This window comes from Xenopus laevis, chromosome 6S (genome assembly GCF_017654675.1).
Source record: "Xenopus laevis strain J_2021 chromosome 6S, Xenopus_laevis_v10.1, whole genome shotgun sequence".
NCBI lineage: Eukaryota > Metazoa > Chordata > Amphibia > Anura > Pipidae > Xenopus > Xenopus laevis.
The window spans coordinates 1,518,879-1,535,529 of NC_054382.1; the positions used below are offsets into that span (position 1 = coordinate 1,518,879).

A 16,651-nucleotide genomic window follows, 5' to 3' on the forward strand; every position below is an offset into this window, starting at 1 on the left:
TGCCACCAAATATTCTCTGGGGCTCAAATGTTTCTTTTTAAATTATAAAGGGGGGGGGGCCTGGTGCCAAAGTTTTTAAAAGAAAAAAACTTTTAAGGTTTGTTGTATTGGGATTTCTAATTGTCCCTCTCTGTCTCAGAACCAGCAATGGAGAGGGAGGGTAAGTTTATATCAGATCAGCAGCTGAACTCTGTGAGTTGTTATAAAATGTTATTTTTGGGTTGACTTGTCATTTAAGGGAGAGTTTATTACACTTTTCCTATCTCTCTATGATGTCCTACAGATACATTGCTGATAATGACACCAACATCTCAGCAATGTAATGTTAGTCACATGGTCACATAGTGTGAGACAACTGAGAGGAGCAAGTCATTTGAATACTGGGAAATCCAAGCAGCACTAGGACCATGAAGCTCCTGTCTGTATGGGGGAGGGGCCAGAGCAGCATTTTGTGGCAGTTACACACACAGAACAGGCAGTGAGTTTTGTTTGTCATAAACTGCCACATGTGAATGGCAGTGCTCCTGGCAGAGACTCTAGCCACTGGCCCCGGGATGAATTGGCCCCAAACTGACTGGTGACAAGAACACTAGGAGCCTGGGAAGCTGATGTGAGGATTGGGGGAAGAATCTGTGGAAAAGGAAGTCCCAGGGAATCGGGAAGTGAGAGGTAAATGATCAGGTAGGATCTGTGCAGCCACTGGGACAGAATGTTCTGTTATACAGATAGCTAGAATCTCAGCTGCCATAAAGCAGGACAGGACTGCTGCTTACAATGGGGATCAGATAGGATCTGTGCAGCCACTGGGACAGAATGTTCTGTTATACTGATAGCTAGAATCTCAGCTGCCATAAAGCAGGACAGGACTGCTGCTTACAATGGGGATCAGATAGGATCTGTGCAGCCACTGGGACAGAATGTTCTGTTATACAGATAGCTAGAATCTCAGCTGCCATAAAGCAGGACAGGACTGCTGCTTACAATGGGGATCAGATAGGATCTGTGCAGCCACTGGGACAGAATGCTCTGTTATACAGATAGCTAGAATCTCAGCTGCCATAAAGCAGGACAGGACTGCTGCTTACAATGGGGATCAGATAGGATCTGTGCAGCCACTGGGACAGAATGTTCTGTTATACAGATAGCTAGAATCTCAGCTGCCATAAAGCAGGACAGGACTGCTGCTTACAATGGGGATCAGATAGGATCTGTGCAGCCACTGGGACAGAATGTTCTGTTATACAGATAGCTAGAATCTCAGCTGCCATAAAGCAGGACAGGACTGCTTCTATATTATTATTTTTTTCTTTTTGATACATTGTCACCATAATTATTGTGATGACTATTACAATAACTTATTTGACGGATGTATGAAACCAAAACACAAATGTCATAACTTATATTTTTACAAAGAATATTCTACATTTTTTTTTGTCCCTTTACAAATTTGAATATATGAAAGAAGAGGTAAAGAAACCCCAGAAGCGAATTATTCTCTTTGGAGAAAGACAAGAGGCCATTAGTTGTGCAACTTCTCCAAATACATATTTTTATAATGAATAATAATCTAAATAAATTGTTTTCCTTTTTTTGCATCAAATAAAGAAGAGGAAGAGAAGCCCCAGAAGCCAATGATTGTGATTGTTTGGATAAAGACAAGAGACCATTAGACTGTGCAACTTCTCCAACACCAGCAAATCCTCACATTGGAAAGAAACATCTGTATCAGACTCAGAATCACCATCATTACAATGAACATTCCCAACTCCCAGAAGGAACTTCCCTCAGTAAGAAAACAATTCAAATGCTCAGAATGTGGGAAAACATTTACAAGACAATATAACCTTCTTATTCATATGAGAATTCACACAGGAGAGAAACCATACAAGTGCACAGAATGTGGGAAAAGTTTCAGGAGAACAACTACCCTTAGGAAACACCAGAGAACTCACACAGGGGGGAAACCTTACCCATGTGCAGAATGTGGTAAAAATTTTACAACAAAATCCTATCTTAATAAACACCTGACACTTCACACAGAGGAGAAACCATTTATATGCGCAGAATGTGGGAAATGTTTCAGGCGAAAAAAATCCTTAAAAAGCCACCAGATAATTCACACAGGAGAGAAACCTTTCACTTGCACAGAATGTGGGAAAAGATTTGCTAGAAAATACCAACTTCCCATTCACATGAGAAGTCACACAGGAGAGAAGCCGTTTAAATGCACAGAATGTGGGGAAAGTTTTAGCCGAAATTCAAACTTCAGAAGACACCAGAGGCTTCACACAAGGGAGAAACCTTTCACACCCACAGGATGTGGGGACACAATTACAACACAAATCCACTTTAGTAAACTCCATGTAATTCACACACAGAAGAAACCATTTATATGCACAGAATGTGGGAAAAGTTTCAGCTACAGCAGTTCCCTTAAAATTCACCAGAGAATCCACACAGAGGAGAAACCATTTACATGCACAGAATGTGGGAAAAGATTTGCAACAAAAGTGCTCCTTTGTTATCACCTGAGAAGTCACACAGGGGAGAAACCATTTGTGTGCACAGAATGTGGAAAAAGTTTCAGGTTAATCAATACCCTTAAAAAACACCAGAGAATCCACACAGAGGAGAAACCATTTACATGCACAGAATGTGGGAAAAGATTTGCAAGAAAAGACAATCTTCATACTCACCTGGGAATTCACACAGGAGAGAAACCATTTGAGTGCACGGAATGTGGGAAATGCTTCAGGGAAAGCAGGAGCCTTAGAATACACCAACTAATTCACACAAGGGAGAAACCATTCGAGTGCACATAATGTGGGATACGATTTGCAAGAGAAGAAGGTCTTCATACTCACCTGAGAATTCAGACGGGAGAGAAACCATTCAGCTGCACAGAATGTGGGAAATGCTTCAGGTTAAGCCTTAGAAAACAGCAACTAATTCACACAGGGGAGAAACCATTTGAGTGCACAGAATGTGGGAAATGCTTCAGGGAAAGCAGGAGCCTTAGAATACACCAACTAATTCACACAAGGGAGAAACCATTCGAGTGCACATAATGTGGGATACGATTTGCAAGAGAAGAAGGTCTTCATACTCACCTGAGAATTCAGACGGGAGAGAAACCATTCACCTGCACAGAATGTGGGAAATGCTTCAGGTTAAGCCTTAGAAAACAGCAACTAATTCACACAGGGGAGAAACCATTTGAGTGCACAGAGTGTGGGAAAAGTTTCAGGGAAAGCAGTACCCTTAAAAAACACCAAAGAATTCACACAGAGGAAAAACCTTTTACATGCACAGAATATGGGGACACATTTAGGAAAGAAGGCTGCTTTGATACATGGGGGCATGGGCCATTTTTTTATGACTAAGGGTCCAGGCTATTTGTTGGCCGGGCCCTCCACCCAGGAACCCTGGTGACAAATGGTCTAATCAGTGGGGCCACCTGGGATGTTGCCCCTGGGGGATATAAGTCTTAACCAAGATTTGTTTTACCACTTCCCTGGAAATACATTGGGGAAACTCCAAGCGGCTGTTGACAAAAAGAACTTGTGTGGGGAGTGGGATGATGACATTTAGTAAGTAGTAATGGAACATTCTGGTATTTAATAAACACTGTCAGCCCATAATATCCACTTTTTAATAACCAATTTTTACAAACTTCCCCCTATTGTAAATATAAAATATGTGGACTTTATTAAAACTACTGAATCTTCTCTTTTCTCTCTTTCATCTTTCATCAACCAATCAACCTTCAGAGCAGATTTCATACACCCGCTTCACTTTTATTACATGTGGAGACTTGGCTGAATGAACATAGTGATACACAGTCAGATCTGTTAGTTTGATGAGGGTGCACAGGATTAAGTCAAATAAAGTAAAATGCAATTAAATGTAAATATGGGGGTGTATAGATCTGTGTATTACTTTCAGTCAGGCAGAGAACCCCGAGTTCTGACAAACCACTGGCCACTAGCCTTACCAGCAGTAACACATGGGTAGGCTCCTTAAATAGTTATTGCAGTTGGGGGGTTCACACATCCTTCTCCGGCACTGTCTGGGCTGGTGCTCCATTGGAACAATATAAACATTGTATAGACTTTATAGAGATGAAAAAGTCCAACCTGACAGCACTCACATCAAATAACTAAATAAAAGTCTCCCTTATGTTATCTGGGCTATGTGATCCCCCGGGCGGTCGTTCACTCTATCACATATTCATATAAAGGAAATAAATCAAGATTTATTAGTAGGGATGCACCGAATCCACTTTTTTGGATTCGGCCGAACCCCCGAATCCTTCGTGAAAGATTCGGCCGAATACCGAATCGGAACCCTAATTTGCATATGCACATTAGGGGTGAGAAGGGGAAAACATTTTTTACTTCCTGGTTTTCTGACAAAAAGTCACGCAATTTCCCTCCCCACCCCTAATTTGCATATGCAAATTAGGATTTGGATTCGGTTCGGCCGGGGCAGAAGGATTCTGCCGAATCCGAATCCTGCTGAAAAAGGCCGAATCCTGGTCGAATCCCGAACCAAATCCTGGATTCGGTGCATCCCTATTTATTAGTACATCATTTAAAAGCAATTCCCCTGAAATGTTCACCCCGACTTCTGATAAAAACAATCGTTCTTACCACTCCTGCAGTAAACGATTCCGGTGAGTGTGATGGGGAGAAAGAGTCTAGTACCAAACCTGGTGCAACTGATCTACCTGAAGTCCATAGTTACAGTCTAGTATGATGCAAACGTCTGCTGTAATCCGGCGCGCTCCTCCATCTCCACCAATTAGGAAGTCGTCCAGTACAAGCGAACACGTGTTTCCCTTCGCCCTCAGAGCTTTCTCAAGGCCACTGTAAACTCATCAATCACATGATGTTCCCGTTGCTCTCGTTCTTTTAAAGATATCACCAAACCTGGAAAATACCTAAAGTTTCATGTCCTTTGAGTCCACACCCACACTCCAAATTGATCCAAGAATGTCTCCCATTGACTAAAACAGCAATTCAGCAGGATTTAGGTGGCGAATATTCAAATTTGAGTTCTTCAAGAGTATGATAGATCTCAAAAATAGAATTCAAATTTTTTTTAAAAAAAACCTCAAAACAAAATTTAACAATTCTCTAGTCATATTCGACGGTTTTGGCCATAAAAAAACTCAAAAATTAGAAATTCAAATTTTCAATTCGACCCTTGATATATTTGCCCCACAGTGTTACATAGATCACAACCAGTACCGGTACAAAAGGCGGGGAAGGCCCTGTGCAAAAGAGCGTACAATCTAAAGGGGAAGGGAATGGGCAAATCAAACATATTAATTCTGTAGAAATCTTGTTTACAACATCATCAATCCATATAGCAGAAAGGGGATATCTGCAGGTGGTATTCGTATATCTAAAATAATAGATATCATAAACATTAATTACAGTGATCCCAAAGTGTCAACTACTGCTGCGTTCCTAATCTCTAAAAGCAGAAGGCAAAAAGCCACCTCTTGTAACTTTAAGAGCTGAACTTTTGGGTTTTAACTGGGAAATTCAGGTTCGCTAGTGCAGAGAGCGCCACAATCGCCTCTGGATGGAGTGAAACGTGTGGACCTATAGCGGATTTTACTGGACGACTTCCCAATCTTTGGAGACAGAGGAGTTTGGATCACTCTTTGGTTCCTCTTTTCCAAACTGACATGTTATATATGGAGGGATCTACTTCTGGAATTGTTGATAATTTAAGTTCGACATATGCAGTCTGTTGGGATAAAAGTAACTCTTCCTATATAATATCCTACCGATTGGGAAGTACTGATGGCCACCAATATTATTATTAGAGATTGGTGTGAATACTTGAGGGAAATTAGTGTTAGATTTTGTACTAATGTAGGGATGTGATCATTTAGACACCCTCACATAATATTGGCAGGCAAATCCTTAGTATTATGGACACCTAAATGGGTCCTAATGGGGACCTGTGTTGTAGCTCTGCTTATATAAGCCCCTGTAGTTCTCACAGTGTACTTAGATGGCACTGTGTTATAGTATAAAGGTCTAAGTAATAGGGATGCACCGAATCCAGGATTCGGTTCGGGATTCGGCCAGGATTCGGCCTTTTTCAGCAGGATTCGGATTCGGCCGAATCCTTCTACCCGGCCGAACCGAATCCGAATCCTAATTTGCATATGCAAATTAGGAGCGGGGAGGGAAATTGCGTGACTTTTTGTCAGAGAACAAGGAAGTAAAAAATGTTTTCCCCTTCCCGCCCCTAATTTGCATATGCAAATTAGGGTTCGGATTCGGTTCGGTATTCGGCCGAATCTTTCACGAAGGATTCGGGGGTTCGGCCGAATCCAAAAAAGTGGATTCGGTGCATCCCTACTAAGTAACCATGCGGTCTGGGTCCATTACTTTAGCCCTTACCCAGCAGGCAGGAAGGGAATGGGTAGTAGAACCTAGGCGCTTCGGCCCTAGTAAAGTGCATAGCTATACTCATTCATAGATCACTCTAGAAGTGACAGGTTATTTAGTTGAGCAGCTCAAGGCTCCAGATGCAGGGATCTAGTAGGTCTCCTGGGTTCCACTTAGGGAGAAGGCTGAAAGCTGAATTGCTGCTTAACTACTGCTGTAGTTAAGGTGAAAGAGAGAATAAAGGAGCATAAAGGGGACATTCGTAACTTTAAAAATGGCACGGCAAATGATACCCCGGTATCACGACACTTTAACATAAATAAACATCACGTGTCCCAGTTAAAATGGTTGGTGTTAGAGGTGGTAGAGCCACCACAAAGAGGAGGGGATGTTAGAAAACTATTATTACAGAGGGAAGCAGTTTGGATAAAGAAACTGAACAGTTTAGCCCCAGCAGGTATGAACGACCAATGGAGTGTTGCAAGTTTTCTATAAGTGTTAACCCAAATGTGTATACTATGTTGCTATCCCTGTGTACTAATATAACTTTGTATCCTTTCTAGAGATATGCGGCTGCCCTTAGATACAGAGTAGAATAGAAATAAGAATCTACAGTTACAGCACTACAGAGTGGTAAGAGAAACTGGGCAATGTCGCTATAAAGGCAGGTAAATTAAATGAAAAGCAAAATAGTAAATATGATGTATTTGTGCTTATCGTGTGCTCTGTTTACAGTATATAAAATGAATGATCACTTAAGTGAATACTTGAAGCAATTTTGGACTCTTTATTGTAGGCTTCATTGCAGTACAAAGGGGTAAAGTGTAATAACCTGGATTTTAACTTGGACACTTTAATATGGACTTTTAATAATGGACACTTGGCACAGATGGAGGGGACACCAATTTGACACAAAAAGGATTGGACTGATGGAGGTTAGGCGAATAAACCCCCGAAGCAGTAACCTCTGATGACCTTGTCTTTTAATTACTTTTAACCACTTTTTAACCATTGGGTGAAGTTAATTTGTCTACCAATGATGGTGGAGGGGAGGAGTCTAATGTATTTAAAGTTTTTTGTACGATGTGCACCTGTGAACACTTGACAAAGAGCCACAATGCTCGAAACATGTTGTGTTTAATAAACCTTGCAGCAAAGTATCTGCGGTTTTGAGCCTGATTTGTCCACAACTCTCACAGAAACTACAGATATTTGGCTTCTAATCGGGACAGAAGCAGTGGCACAGGCAGGTAATGGTGTAATTGGTATCAACCTACTTTACTTTAACTACTGCTGTAACTGTTCCCTTGCCTGCAGGGATCAAGTGTTCTCTGGTGCTGTGAGTATAATGCTATCCTTTGTTCTATATGTTCTCTATGCTCTCCATTGTGGATGTCCTTTTAAATAAATAAACTCAGTTTCTGGTTAAGGATAAAAGAACTTTTATTTACGTGAATTTGCAGTAGAGTGAGATACCGTATGGGGGATCACATAGTCCGGATAGACTAAGGAGGACTTTTCTTTAGGTATTTCATCTGAGTGCCACACACACTGTAGCAGACATCACCAACAGGAATATCTGTTTAAAAAGCCTTTATTTTGCTTTTCTTAGGCTTAATGATCAGGACAGTTACAACGTTTCAAGCCAAACAATGGCCCTTTATCAAGCTAATGTTACACACATGTTGAAACATTTTATACTATATATCATAGCGCCATCTTATGGCAAAATACTGGAAAAGCATTATAGTACAGATACATTTTCAAATATTCACATTTTAGTTGGTGGAACAATTCTGTCCACTAATTATCAAGACGATTTTTGTGTCCCAATATCTGTAAAATCAAAATTAAAAACAATTTTACCGGAATATGGAGTATAAATCATATTCCCGATTGAGGCCATGGGGTTTCATTATTTCTAAATACCGTATCCACCAGGCTTCTTTTTTAAGTCATTCTTTATTTCTATCACCTCCTCTACGGAATATCGGAACATTATCTATAACCTGGAATTTAAGTTGTTGAACCCCATGGCCTTTCTCGGTAAAATGACATTCAACCGCCTGCTCCACCTTGTTTAATCTAATGGCAGATTTGTGCTCCCTGATTCTATCTCTTATCATTCGTGTGGTTTGTCCCACATATAAATATCCGCACGGGCATCTTATAACATATGCCACAAAAGTAGATGTACATCAGGCCCAGACTGGCAATCTGTGGGTTCTGGCAAATGCCAGAGGGGCTGCTATAAGGTCCCATAGAAAGTCAGTATTTAGTGGGCTGGTGGGGGCTGTTTGGGCCTCTATGTGGGCTGATTGGGCCTCTGTGTACCTGAAATGCCAGGGCCTATTTTAATTCTCAGTCCGGCCCTGATGTACATGTATACTATCCCCTGATCTTGATCGGGTTCCCTTTCCGGGGGTGATATAATGTGTCTCCCTTTTGACAGTTGGAGCAACAGTTACAAGATAAACAGGGGAAAGTGCCATTATTTTTTGGACGTAGTGCACCTTGTTTTAGCTGTTTTCCCCCTATATCTGACTTGACCAATATGGATCCAATGGTTCGATTTTTCTTATATGACATGAGGGGTGAATCATGAAAAGCCTCAATAGTTGGTAAGTCATCTCTCATGATCTGAGTGCCGCAAGGTTGGATTTTATTGTCTATATACATTATATACACTATATACACTTTATACACTATATACACTATAGTCACAAGTAGGCTCCTTCCCTTACTCTCTAAGGCAGTGATCCCCAACCAGTAGCTCGTGAGCAACATGGTGCTCTCCAACCCCTTGGATGTTGCTCTCATTGGCCTCAAAGAAGGGGCTTATTTTTGAATTCTAGGCTTGGAGGCAAGTTTTGGTTGCATAAAAACAGATGTACTGCCAAACAGAGCCTCCCATAAGCTGCCAGTCCACATAGGGGATATCAATAGCCAATCACAGCACTTATTTGGCACCACCCAGGAAATTGTTTCATGCTTGTGTTGCTCCCCAACTCTTTTTACATCTGAATGTTGCTCACGGATGAAAAAGGTTGGGGACCCCTGCTCTAAGGCCTCTAATACATGTAAAATGGAAAGTGGGTGAGTAGAGGTTCCATCGAGCCAGTCCATATGTACAAATCAGTAATGTACCTCACTCCATAGAACCAAGTCAATCATTTAGACATCTTATCAGTGGTTAGTACAATACACAATAAAAAGATGACTGGACGATTGATATGGTTCTTTGGAGTGAAATATATTTGTGGGCCGAGGCGACAGGGGCCCGGGCCTAGAGCAGAAAAATATTAGGGGTGCCATGCCACCCAGCTGATTTCCAGGGAGCACAGCTTAAACTACACCCAGAGTCACATCAGGGGGTACTATTGTATGAGGCCCGGCCTAAAGGGGGGTCCGGTTGTGCTGCACTTTTTGAAATATCTAGGCCCCTCTTGACAGCACCAAAGCCGTGCCACATCTTCTGTAGTCCTGAACTGCCAAAGAGCCGAAGTACCAAACAGCCGATCCTGAAGTCCCGAAACCAAGAGTACAGTCCTACTGACACCAATGTCTTTTCTTTTTTTACATTTTATTAATCCCCTGGCCACCAATGTATTATTTTTAATACTCCATAGGACCCTGTCATTAATATTCTCTGGGGCTCAAATGTTTCTTTTAAACTTGTAAGGGCGGCCTTGGCACCGATGTTTTTTTTTAAAAAAAACTTTTATAGGGTGCCCTGGCATCAACATTTCTTTTTTTACATAAAGGGGGCCCTGACCACCAATGATTTGGTGCCAATGTTTCTTTTTTTTTAACTTGTAGGAGGCCCGTGGTCACCAATTATATTTTTTTAACTTGTAAGGGGGCCCTAACCACCAATTTGTTTTTTTTAAAAAAAAACTTTTATGGGGGCCCTGGTGCCACAGTTTTTGTTTAACTTATAAGGGGGCCCTGACCATCAATGGGTTTTTATAATGTGTGTAGGGGGTTTACCATTTTCAGCACTGATGTCTGTGTGGTCTTTTTACTGTAGTGTGTCCTGGCTGGGATCTGGGGTGGGTAAGGTTTCCACCTTTTTTGGAAAAAAATACCAGCCCTCCTATATTTTTGTGGTTTTGCCCAATAAATACCATTGGCATCCAGCAGTATTTTAACTGGCCAGGTGGCAACCTTAGGGGTGGGGCTTAGGGACTGGGATGGGCCCAGTGGGCTCTGAAATTATGTTGTATGGGGCTCTATGATTTCTAATTGCCCCTCTCTGTCTCAGAACCAGCAATGGAGATGGAGGGTAAGTTTATATCAGATCAGCAGCTGAACTATGTGACTTGTTATGAAATGTTATTTTTGGGTTTACTTGTCATTTAAGGGAGAGTTTATTTGATTATTAAACTTTTCCTATCTCTCTGTGATGCCCTACAGATACATTCCTGATAATGACACCAACATCTCAGCAATGTAATGTTAGTCACATGGTCACATAGTGGGACACACAACTGAGAGGAGCAAGTTATTTGAATACTGGGAAATCCCACCAGCACTAGGACCATGAAGCTCCTGCCTCCTTGGGGGGAGGAGCCAGATCACCATTTTGTGGCAGTTACACACACAGAACAGGCAGTGAGTTTTGTTTCTCATAAACTGCCACATGTGAATGGCAGTGCTCCTGGCAGAGACTCTAGCCACTGGCCCCGGGATGAATTGGCCCCAAACTGACTGGTGACAAGAACACTAGGAGCCTGGGAAGCTGATGTGAGGATTGGGGGAAGAATCTGTGGAAAAGGAAGTCCCAGGGAATCCGGAAGTGAGAGGTAAATGATCAGATAGGATCTGTGCAGCCACTGGGACAGAATGTTCTGTTATACAGATAGCTAGAATCTCAGCTGCCATAAAGCAGGACAGGACTGCTGCTTACAATGGGGATCAGATAGGATCTGTGCAGCCACTGGGACAGAATGTTCTGTTATACAGATAGCTAGAATCTCAGCTGCCATAAAGCAGGACAGGACTGCTGCTTACAATGGGGATCAGATAGGATCTGTGCAGCCACTGGGACAGAATGTTCTGTTATACAGATAGAATCTCAGCTGCCATAAAGCAGGACAGGACTGCTGCTTACAATGGGGATCAGATAGGATCTGTGCAGCCACTGGGACAGAATGTTCTGTTATACAGATAGCTAGAATCTCAGCTGCCATAAAGCAGGACAGGACTGCTGCTTACAATGGGGATCAGATAGGATCTGTGCAGCCACTGGGACAGAATGTTCTGTTATACAGATAGCTAGAATCTCAGCTGCCATAAAGCAGGACAGGACTGCTGCTTACAATGGGGATCAGATAGGATCTGTGCAGCCACTGGGACAGAATGTTCTGTTATACAGATAGCTAGAATCTCAGCTGCCATAAAGCAGGACAGGACTGCTTCTTTCTTATATAAAGGAAGGATAAATAACTATATGTAAAACTTATATATAAATTGTCTCCATAATTATTGTGATGACAGTGCCAAACTATTAAAAACTTATATATATGAAACCAAAAAACAGAAATGTCATAACAAATATTTTTACAATGAATATTCGAAATTATTTGTCCCTTTACAAATTTGAATAAATTAAAGAAGAGGTAAAGAAACCCCAGAAGCGAATTATTCTCTTTGGAGAAAGACAAGAGACCATTAGTTCTGCAACTTCTCCAAATACATATTTTTATAATGAATGATAATCTAAATAAATTGTTTTCCTTTTTTTTTTTGCATCAAATAAAGAAGAGGTAGAGAAGCCCCAGAAGCCAATGATTGTGATTGTTTGGATAAAGACAAGAGACCATTAGACTGTGCAACTTCTCCAACACCAGCAAATCCTCACATTGGAAAGAAACATCTGTATCAGACTCAGAATCACCATCATTACAATGAACATTCCCAACTCCCAGAAGGAACTCCCCTCAGTAAGAAAACAATTTGAATGCTCAGAATGTGGGAAAACATTTACAAGACAAGATAACCTTCTTATTCATATGAGAATTCACACAGGAGAGAAACCATACAAGTGCACAGAATGTGGGAAAAGTTTCAGGAGAACAAGTACCCTTAGAAAACACCAGAGAATTCACACAGGGGAGAAACCTTACCCATGTGCAGAATGTGGTAAAACATTTACAACAAAAACCTATCTTAATAATCACCTGACACTTCACACAGAGGAGAAACCATTTATATGCGCAGAATGTGGGAAATGTTTCAGGCTAAAAAAATCCTTGAAAAGCCACCAGATAATTCACACAGGGGAGAAACCATTCCCATGCGCAGAATGTGGGAAAAGATTTGCAAGAAACCCCCAACTTCATAGTCACATGAGAAGTCACACAGGAGAGAAGCCATTTACATGCACAGAATGTGGGGAAAGTTTTAGCAAAAATTCAAACCTCAAAAGACACCAGAGGCTTCACATAGAGGAGAAACCTTTCATGCCCACAGGATGTGGGGACACAATTACAACACAAATCCACTTTAGTAAACTCCATGTAATTCACACACAGAAGAAACCATTTATATGCACAGAATGTGGGAAAAGTTTCAGTTACAGCAGTTCCCTTAAAATTCACCAGAGAATCCACACAGAGGAGAAACCATTTACATGCACAGAATGTGGGAAAAGATTTGCAACAAAAGTGCTCCTTTGTAATCACCTGAGAAGTCACACAGGAGAGAAACCATTTGTGTGCACAGAATGTGGAAAAAGTTTCAGGTTAATCAATACCCTTAAAAAACACCAGATAATCCACACAGAGGAGAAACCATTTACATGCACAGAATGTGGGAAAAGATTTGCAAGAAAAGACAATCTTCATACTCACCTGGGAATTCACACAGGAGAGAAACCATTTGAGTGCACAGAATGTGGGATATGCTTCAGGGAAAGCAGGAGCCTTAGAATACACCAGATAATTCACACAGGGGAGAAACTATTCAAGTGCACAGACTGTGGGAAATTCTTCAGGGAAAACAGGACCCTTAGAAATCACCAAATAATTCACACAGGGGATAAACCATTTGGGTGCACAGAATGTGGGAAATGCTTCAGGGAAAGCAGGATCCTTAGAAAACACCAAATAATTCACACAGGGGAGAAACCATTTGAGTGCACAGAATGTGGGATAAGATTTGCAAGAGAAGAAGGTCTTCATACTCACCTGAGAATTCACACGGGAGAGAAACCATTCATGTGCAAAGAATGTGGGAAATGCTTCAGGGAAAGCAGGAGCCTTACAAAACACCAGATAGTTCACACGGGAGAGAAACCATTCATGTGCACAGAATGTGGAAAATGTTTTAGGGACAGCAGTACCCTTCGAAAACACCAAAGAATTCACACAGGGGAGAAACCATTTGAGTGCACAGAATGTGGGAAATGCTTCACGGAAAGTGGTACCCTTAGAAAACACCAAACAATTCACACAGGAGAGAAACCATTTGAGTGCAGAGAATGTGGGAACAGATTCAGGCTAAGCAGTACCCTTAAAAAACACCAAAGAACTCACTAATGGGAGAAACCTTTTACATGCACAGAATATGGGGAAACATTTAGGAAATAAGTCTGCTTTGATACATGGGTGGATAGGCCATTTTTTTTATGACTAAAGTTGGCCACAGACACAAAGATCCGATTGTACGTATCAACATACGATCGGACTTCCGCCATCTCCCGACCTGCCACTGACCATTCCGATCAAATAAAGTAGTAAAAGAACAGATCAGCTAATGTTCTGCCCCTGACAGTAATCGTACGATAGTTATGTCCGACCAAATCTATTGACACTGAAAATCGTACGATCAGCAATACACGCAGAGATATTACCCACAGCCGACAGAAATCTTTTAACCTGTCTGATCGACCAAACGACCGATCTCCGCCGGATGAAAAATGTTGGGATTCGCAACACACACGGTCCAAAAATCATACAAACCCACGATTCATACGATCAGATCTTTGCGTCTATGGCCATCTTAAGGGTCCAGGCTATTTGTTGACCAGTCCCTCCACCCAGGAACCCTGGTGACAAATGGTCTAATCACTGGGGCCACCTGGGATGTTGCCCCTGGGGGATATAAGTCTTGACCAAGATTTGTTTTACCACTTCCCTGGAAATACATTGGGGAAACTCCAAGCGGCTGTTGACAAAAAGAACTTGTGTGGGGAGTGGGATGATGACATTTAGTAAGTAGTAATGGAACATTCTGGTATTTAATAAACACTGTCAGCCCATAATATCCACTTTCTAATATCCAATTTCTACAGTCCTCTCCCTTTTCTAAATATAAAATATATGGACTTTCATAAATGATAAAGTGTAAAACTACTGAGCCTTTTCTTCTCTTTTTCTCACTTTCTTCTTTCATCAACCAAGGGCTACAGTCATTTGTTCCCGTAGTAACTGACATTTAGAGCCCCCAGATGAAAAAAGTGCACCAACATTTTTCACAGCCAAATTATGAAGAAAATGCAAAAAATAGCAATAAATCTTATGAATAATGTATTGCACAGTGAGATTGGGGGTCAGAATCCGAGTTCCGCTAATATCACTTTGTATTGAATGTTACACAAGCAGAAGTGGGAAAGTACGAGTCAGAAAAGGGGTGGGGCTCTTGGGTTAGTGGGCAGGGTTTGGAGATATATTGAGCAGGATCAGATGAATAGACAGTTCTTTAACAGGGTAAAGTCTATTTTATTATTCACATGTACAGACTCCTATGAGCCACCAGGCATAGAACAAAACAAAATCCTTGCCACACTTGGGCTCTAACTAATACAAAGGGTCATTTTCCCTCTCTACTACCGGTCCCCTACTGAATTCCTGGCCAAACACAAAAGTACATCTCCACAGTTTCACATTACCTTTACAGAGTCCTTTTTCCTATTCCCCAGGTGAGACTTTCTAGGGGAATTAACCTAAAATAAAAAAGAACAAAGGTGCTGTAGTCTAAGGATTTGATAGCAGTGAAGGATAATAGCAAAAAATGTTATTTAAACAGAAAATACATGAAGAATCCCCAACGTTTCAGTCCTATACAGGGACCTTTATCAGGAAAATGTAAACCAGTAACAAACAGAGCTGCAGTGAGACTCCAGAATATGAACCCTTGCCTGAAAATGGTTAACAAGTTAAGACATCATCAGGGAAATGACAGATGAAATTAAAGTGCAACCAATTAAGTCGAGAAAGTTCAGAGAAACAGCAATAGGGTGTAGTGTACAGACTATTGTCTATTGTATAGAAGCAAACAAGGGAAAGTTGTGCTCACCACTAATATTTAAAACCATTAGGCGGGGGTGCAATGAGGCTGTGACCACAAAATACATATAGTCAAATACAAGAGTCCTCTGCACTCAACCCATTATCAATATATTTAAGACAGCGACATTTTGTGCTACTGCTACTAAAAAATGCCTTACCCTTTAAACAAAACAGGGATTGTTTGTCCATATATTGCAATATATTTAAGCTGAACAACTACGTCACAGTCATCCCATATCTGGCCAGTCCTACACTTAATTTTCATCTGATTCATTAAGAATTCTATTGCTTAATTATACATTTTACACAGGGACTAAGTTTTACCTGCAACTTACTTGCTGCTTTCAAAGTAAAACTCCCAAACTTGGCTGCCCTTTTATTAGACAGCTTAAATATATTGCAATATATGGACAAACAATCCCTGTGTTGTTTAAAGGGTAAGTAATTTTTCAGTAGCAGTAGCACAAAATGTCTCTGTCTTAAATATATTTATAATGAGTTGAGTGCAGAGGACTCTTGTATTTGACTATATGTATTTTGTGGTCACAGCCTCATTGCACCCCCGCCTAATGGTTTAAAAAATAGTGGTGAGCACAACTTTCCCTTGTTTGTTATAGTTATACAAGAGCAGTGACCAGCTCCATGTTGTAGCTCCCACCCCTCCCAGCTATAGTCAGGTGATCCCACTGGTGTCTAATAAAAGGGCAGCCAAGTTTGGGAGGTTTACTTTGAAAGCAGCAAGTAAGTTGCAGGTAAAACTTAGTCCCTTTGTAAAATGTATAATTAAGCAATTGAGTTCTTAATGAATCAGATGAAAATTAAGCGTAGGACTGGCCAGATATGGGATGACTTTGACGTAGTTGGCCAGCTTAAATATATTGTAATATATGGACAAACAATCCCTGTGTTGTTTAAAGGGTAAGGCATTTTTCAGTAGCAGTATGC

General features: G+C 41.1%; 1 protein-coding gene across 1 annotated transcript; it reads left to right on the forward strand.

Annotated features, from left to right (window-relative positions):
• The first annotated feature begins 414 nt into the window (after positions 1 to 414).
• Positions 415 to 14,164, forward strand: LOC121395205 (zinc finger protein 91-like). Its single transcript, XM_041568227.1, is given in 5 exon segments — positions 415 to 669; positions 1,606 to 2,928; positions 3,091 to 3,255; positions 12,411 to 12,859; positions 12,944 to 14,164. Coding segments are annotated over 4 exon segments (2,853 nt in total). The 5' UTR covers positions 415 to 669; positions 1,606 to 1,751; the 3' UTR covers positions 14,006 to 14,164.
• The last annotated feature ends 2,487 nt before the right edge of the window (positions 14,165 to 16,651 follow it).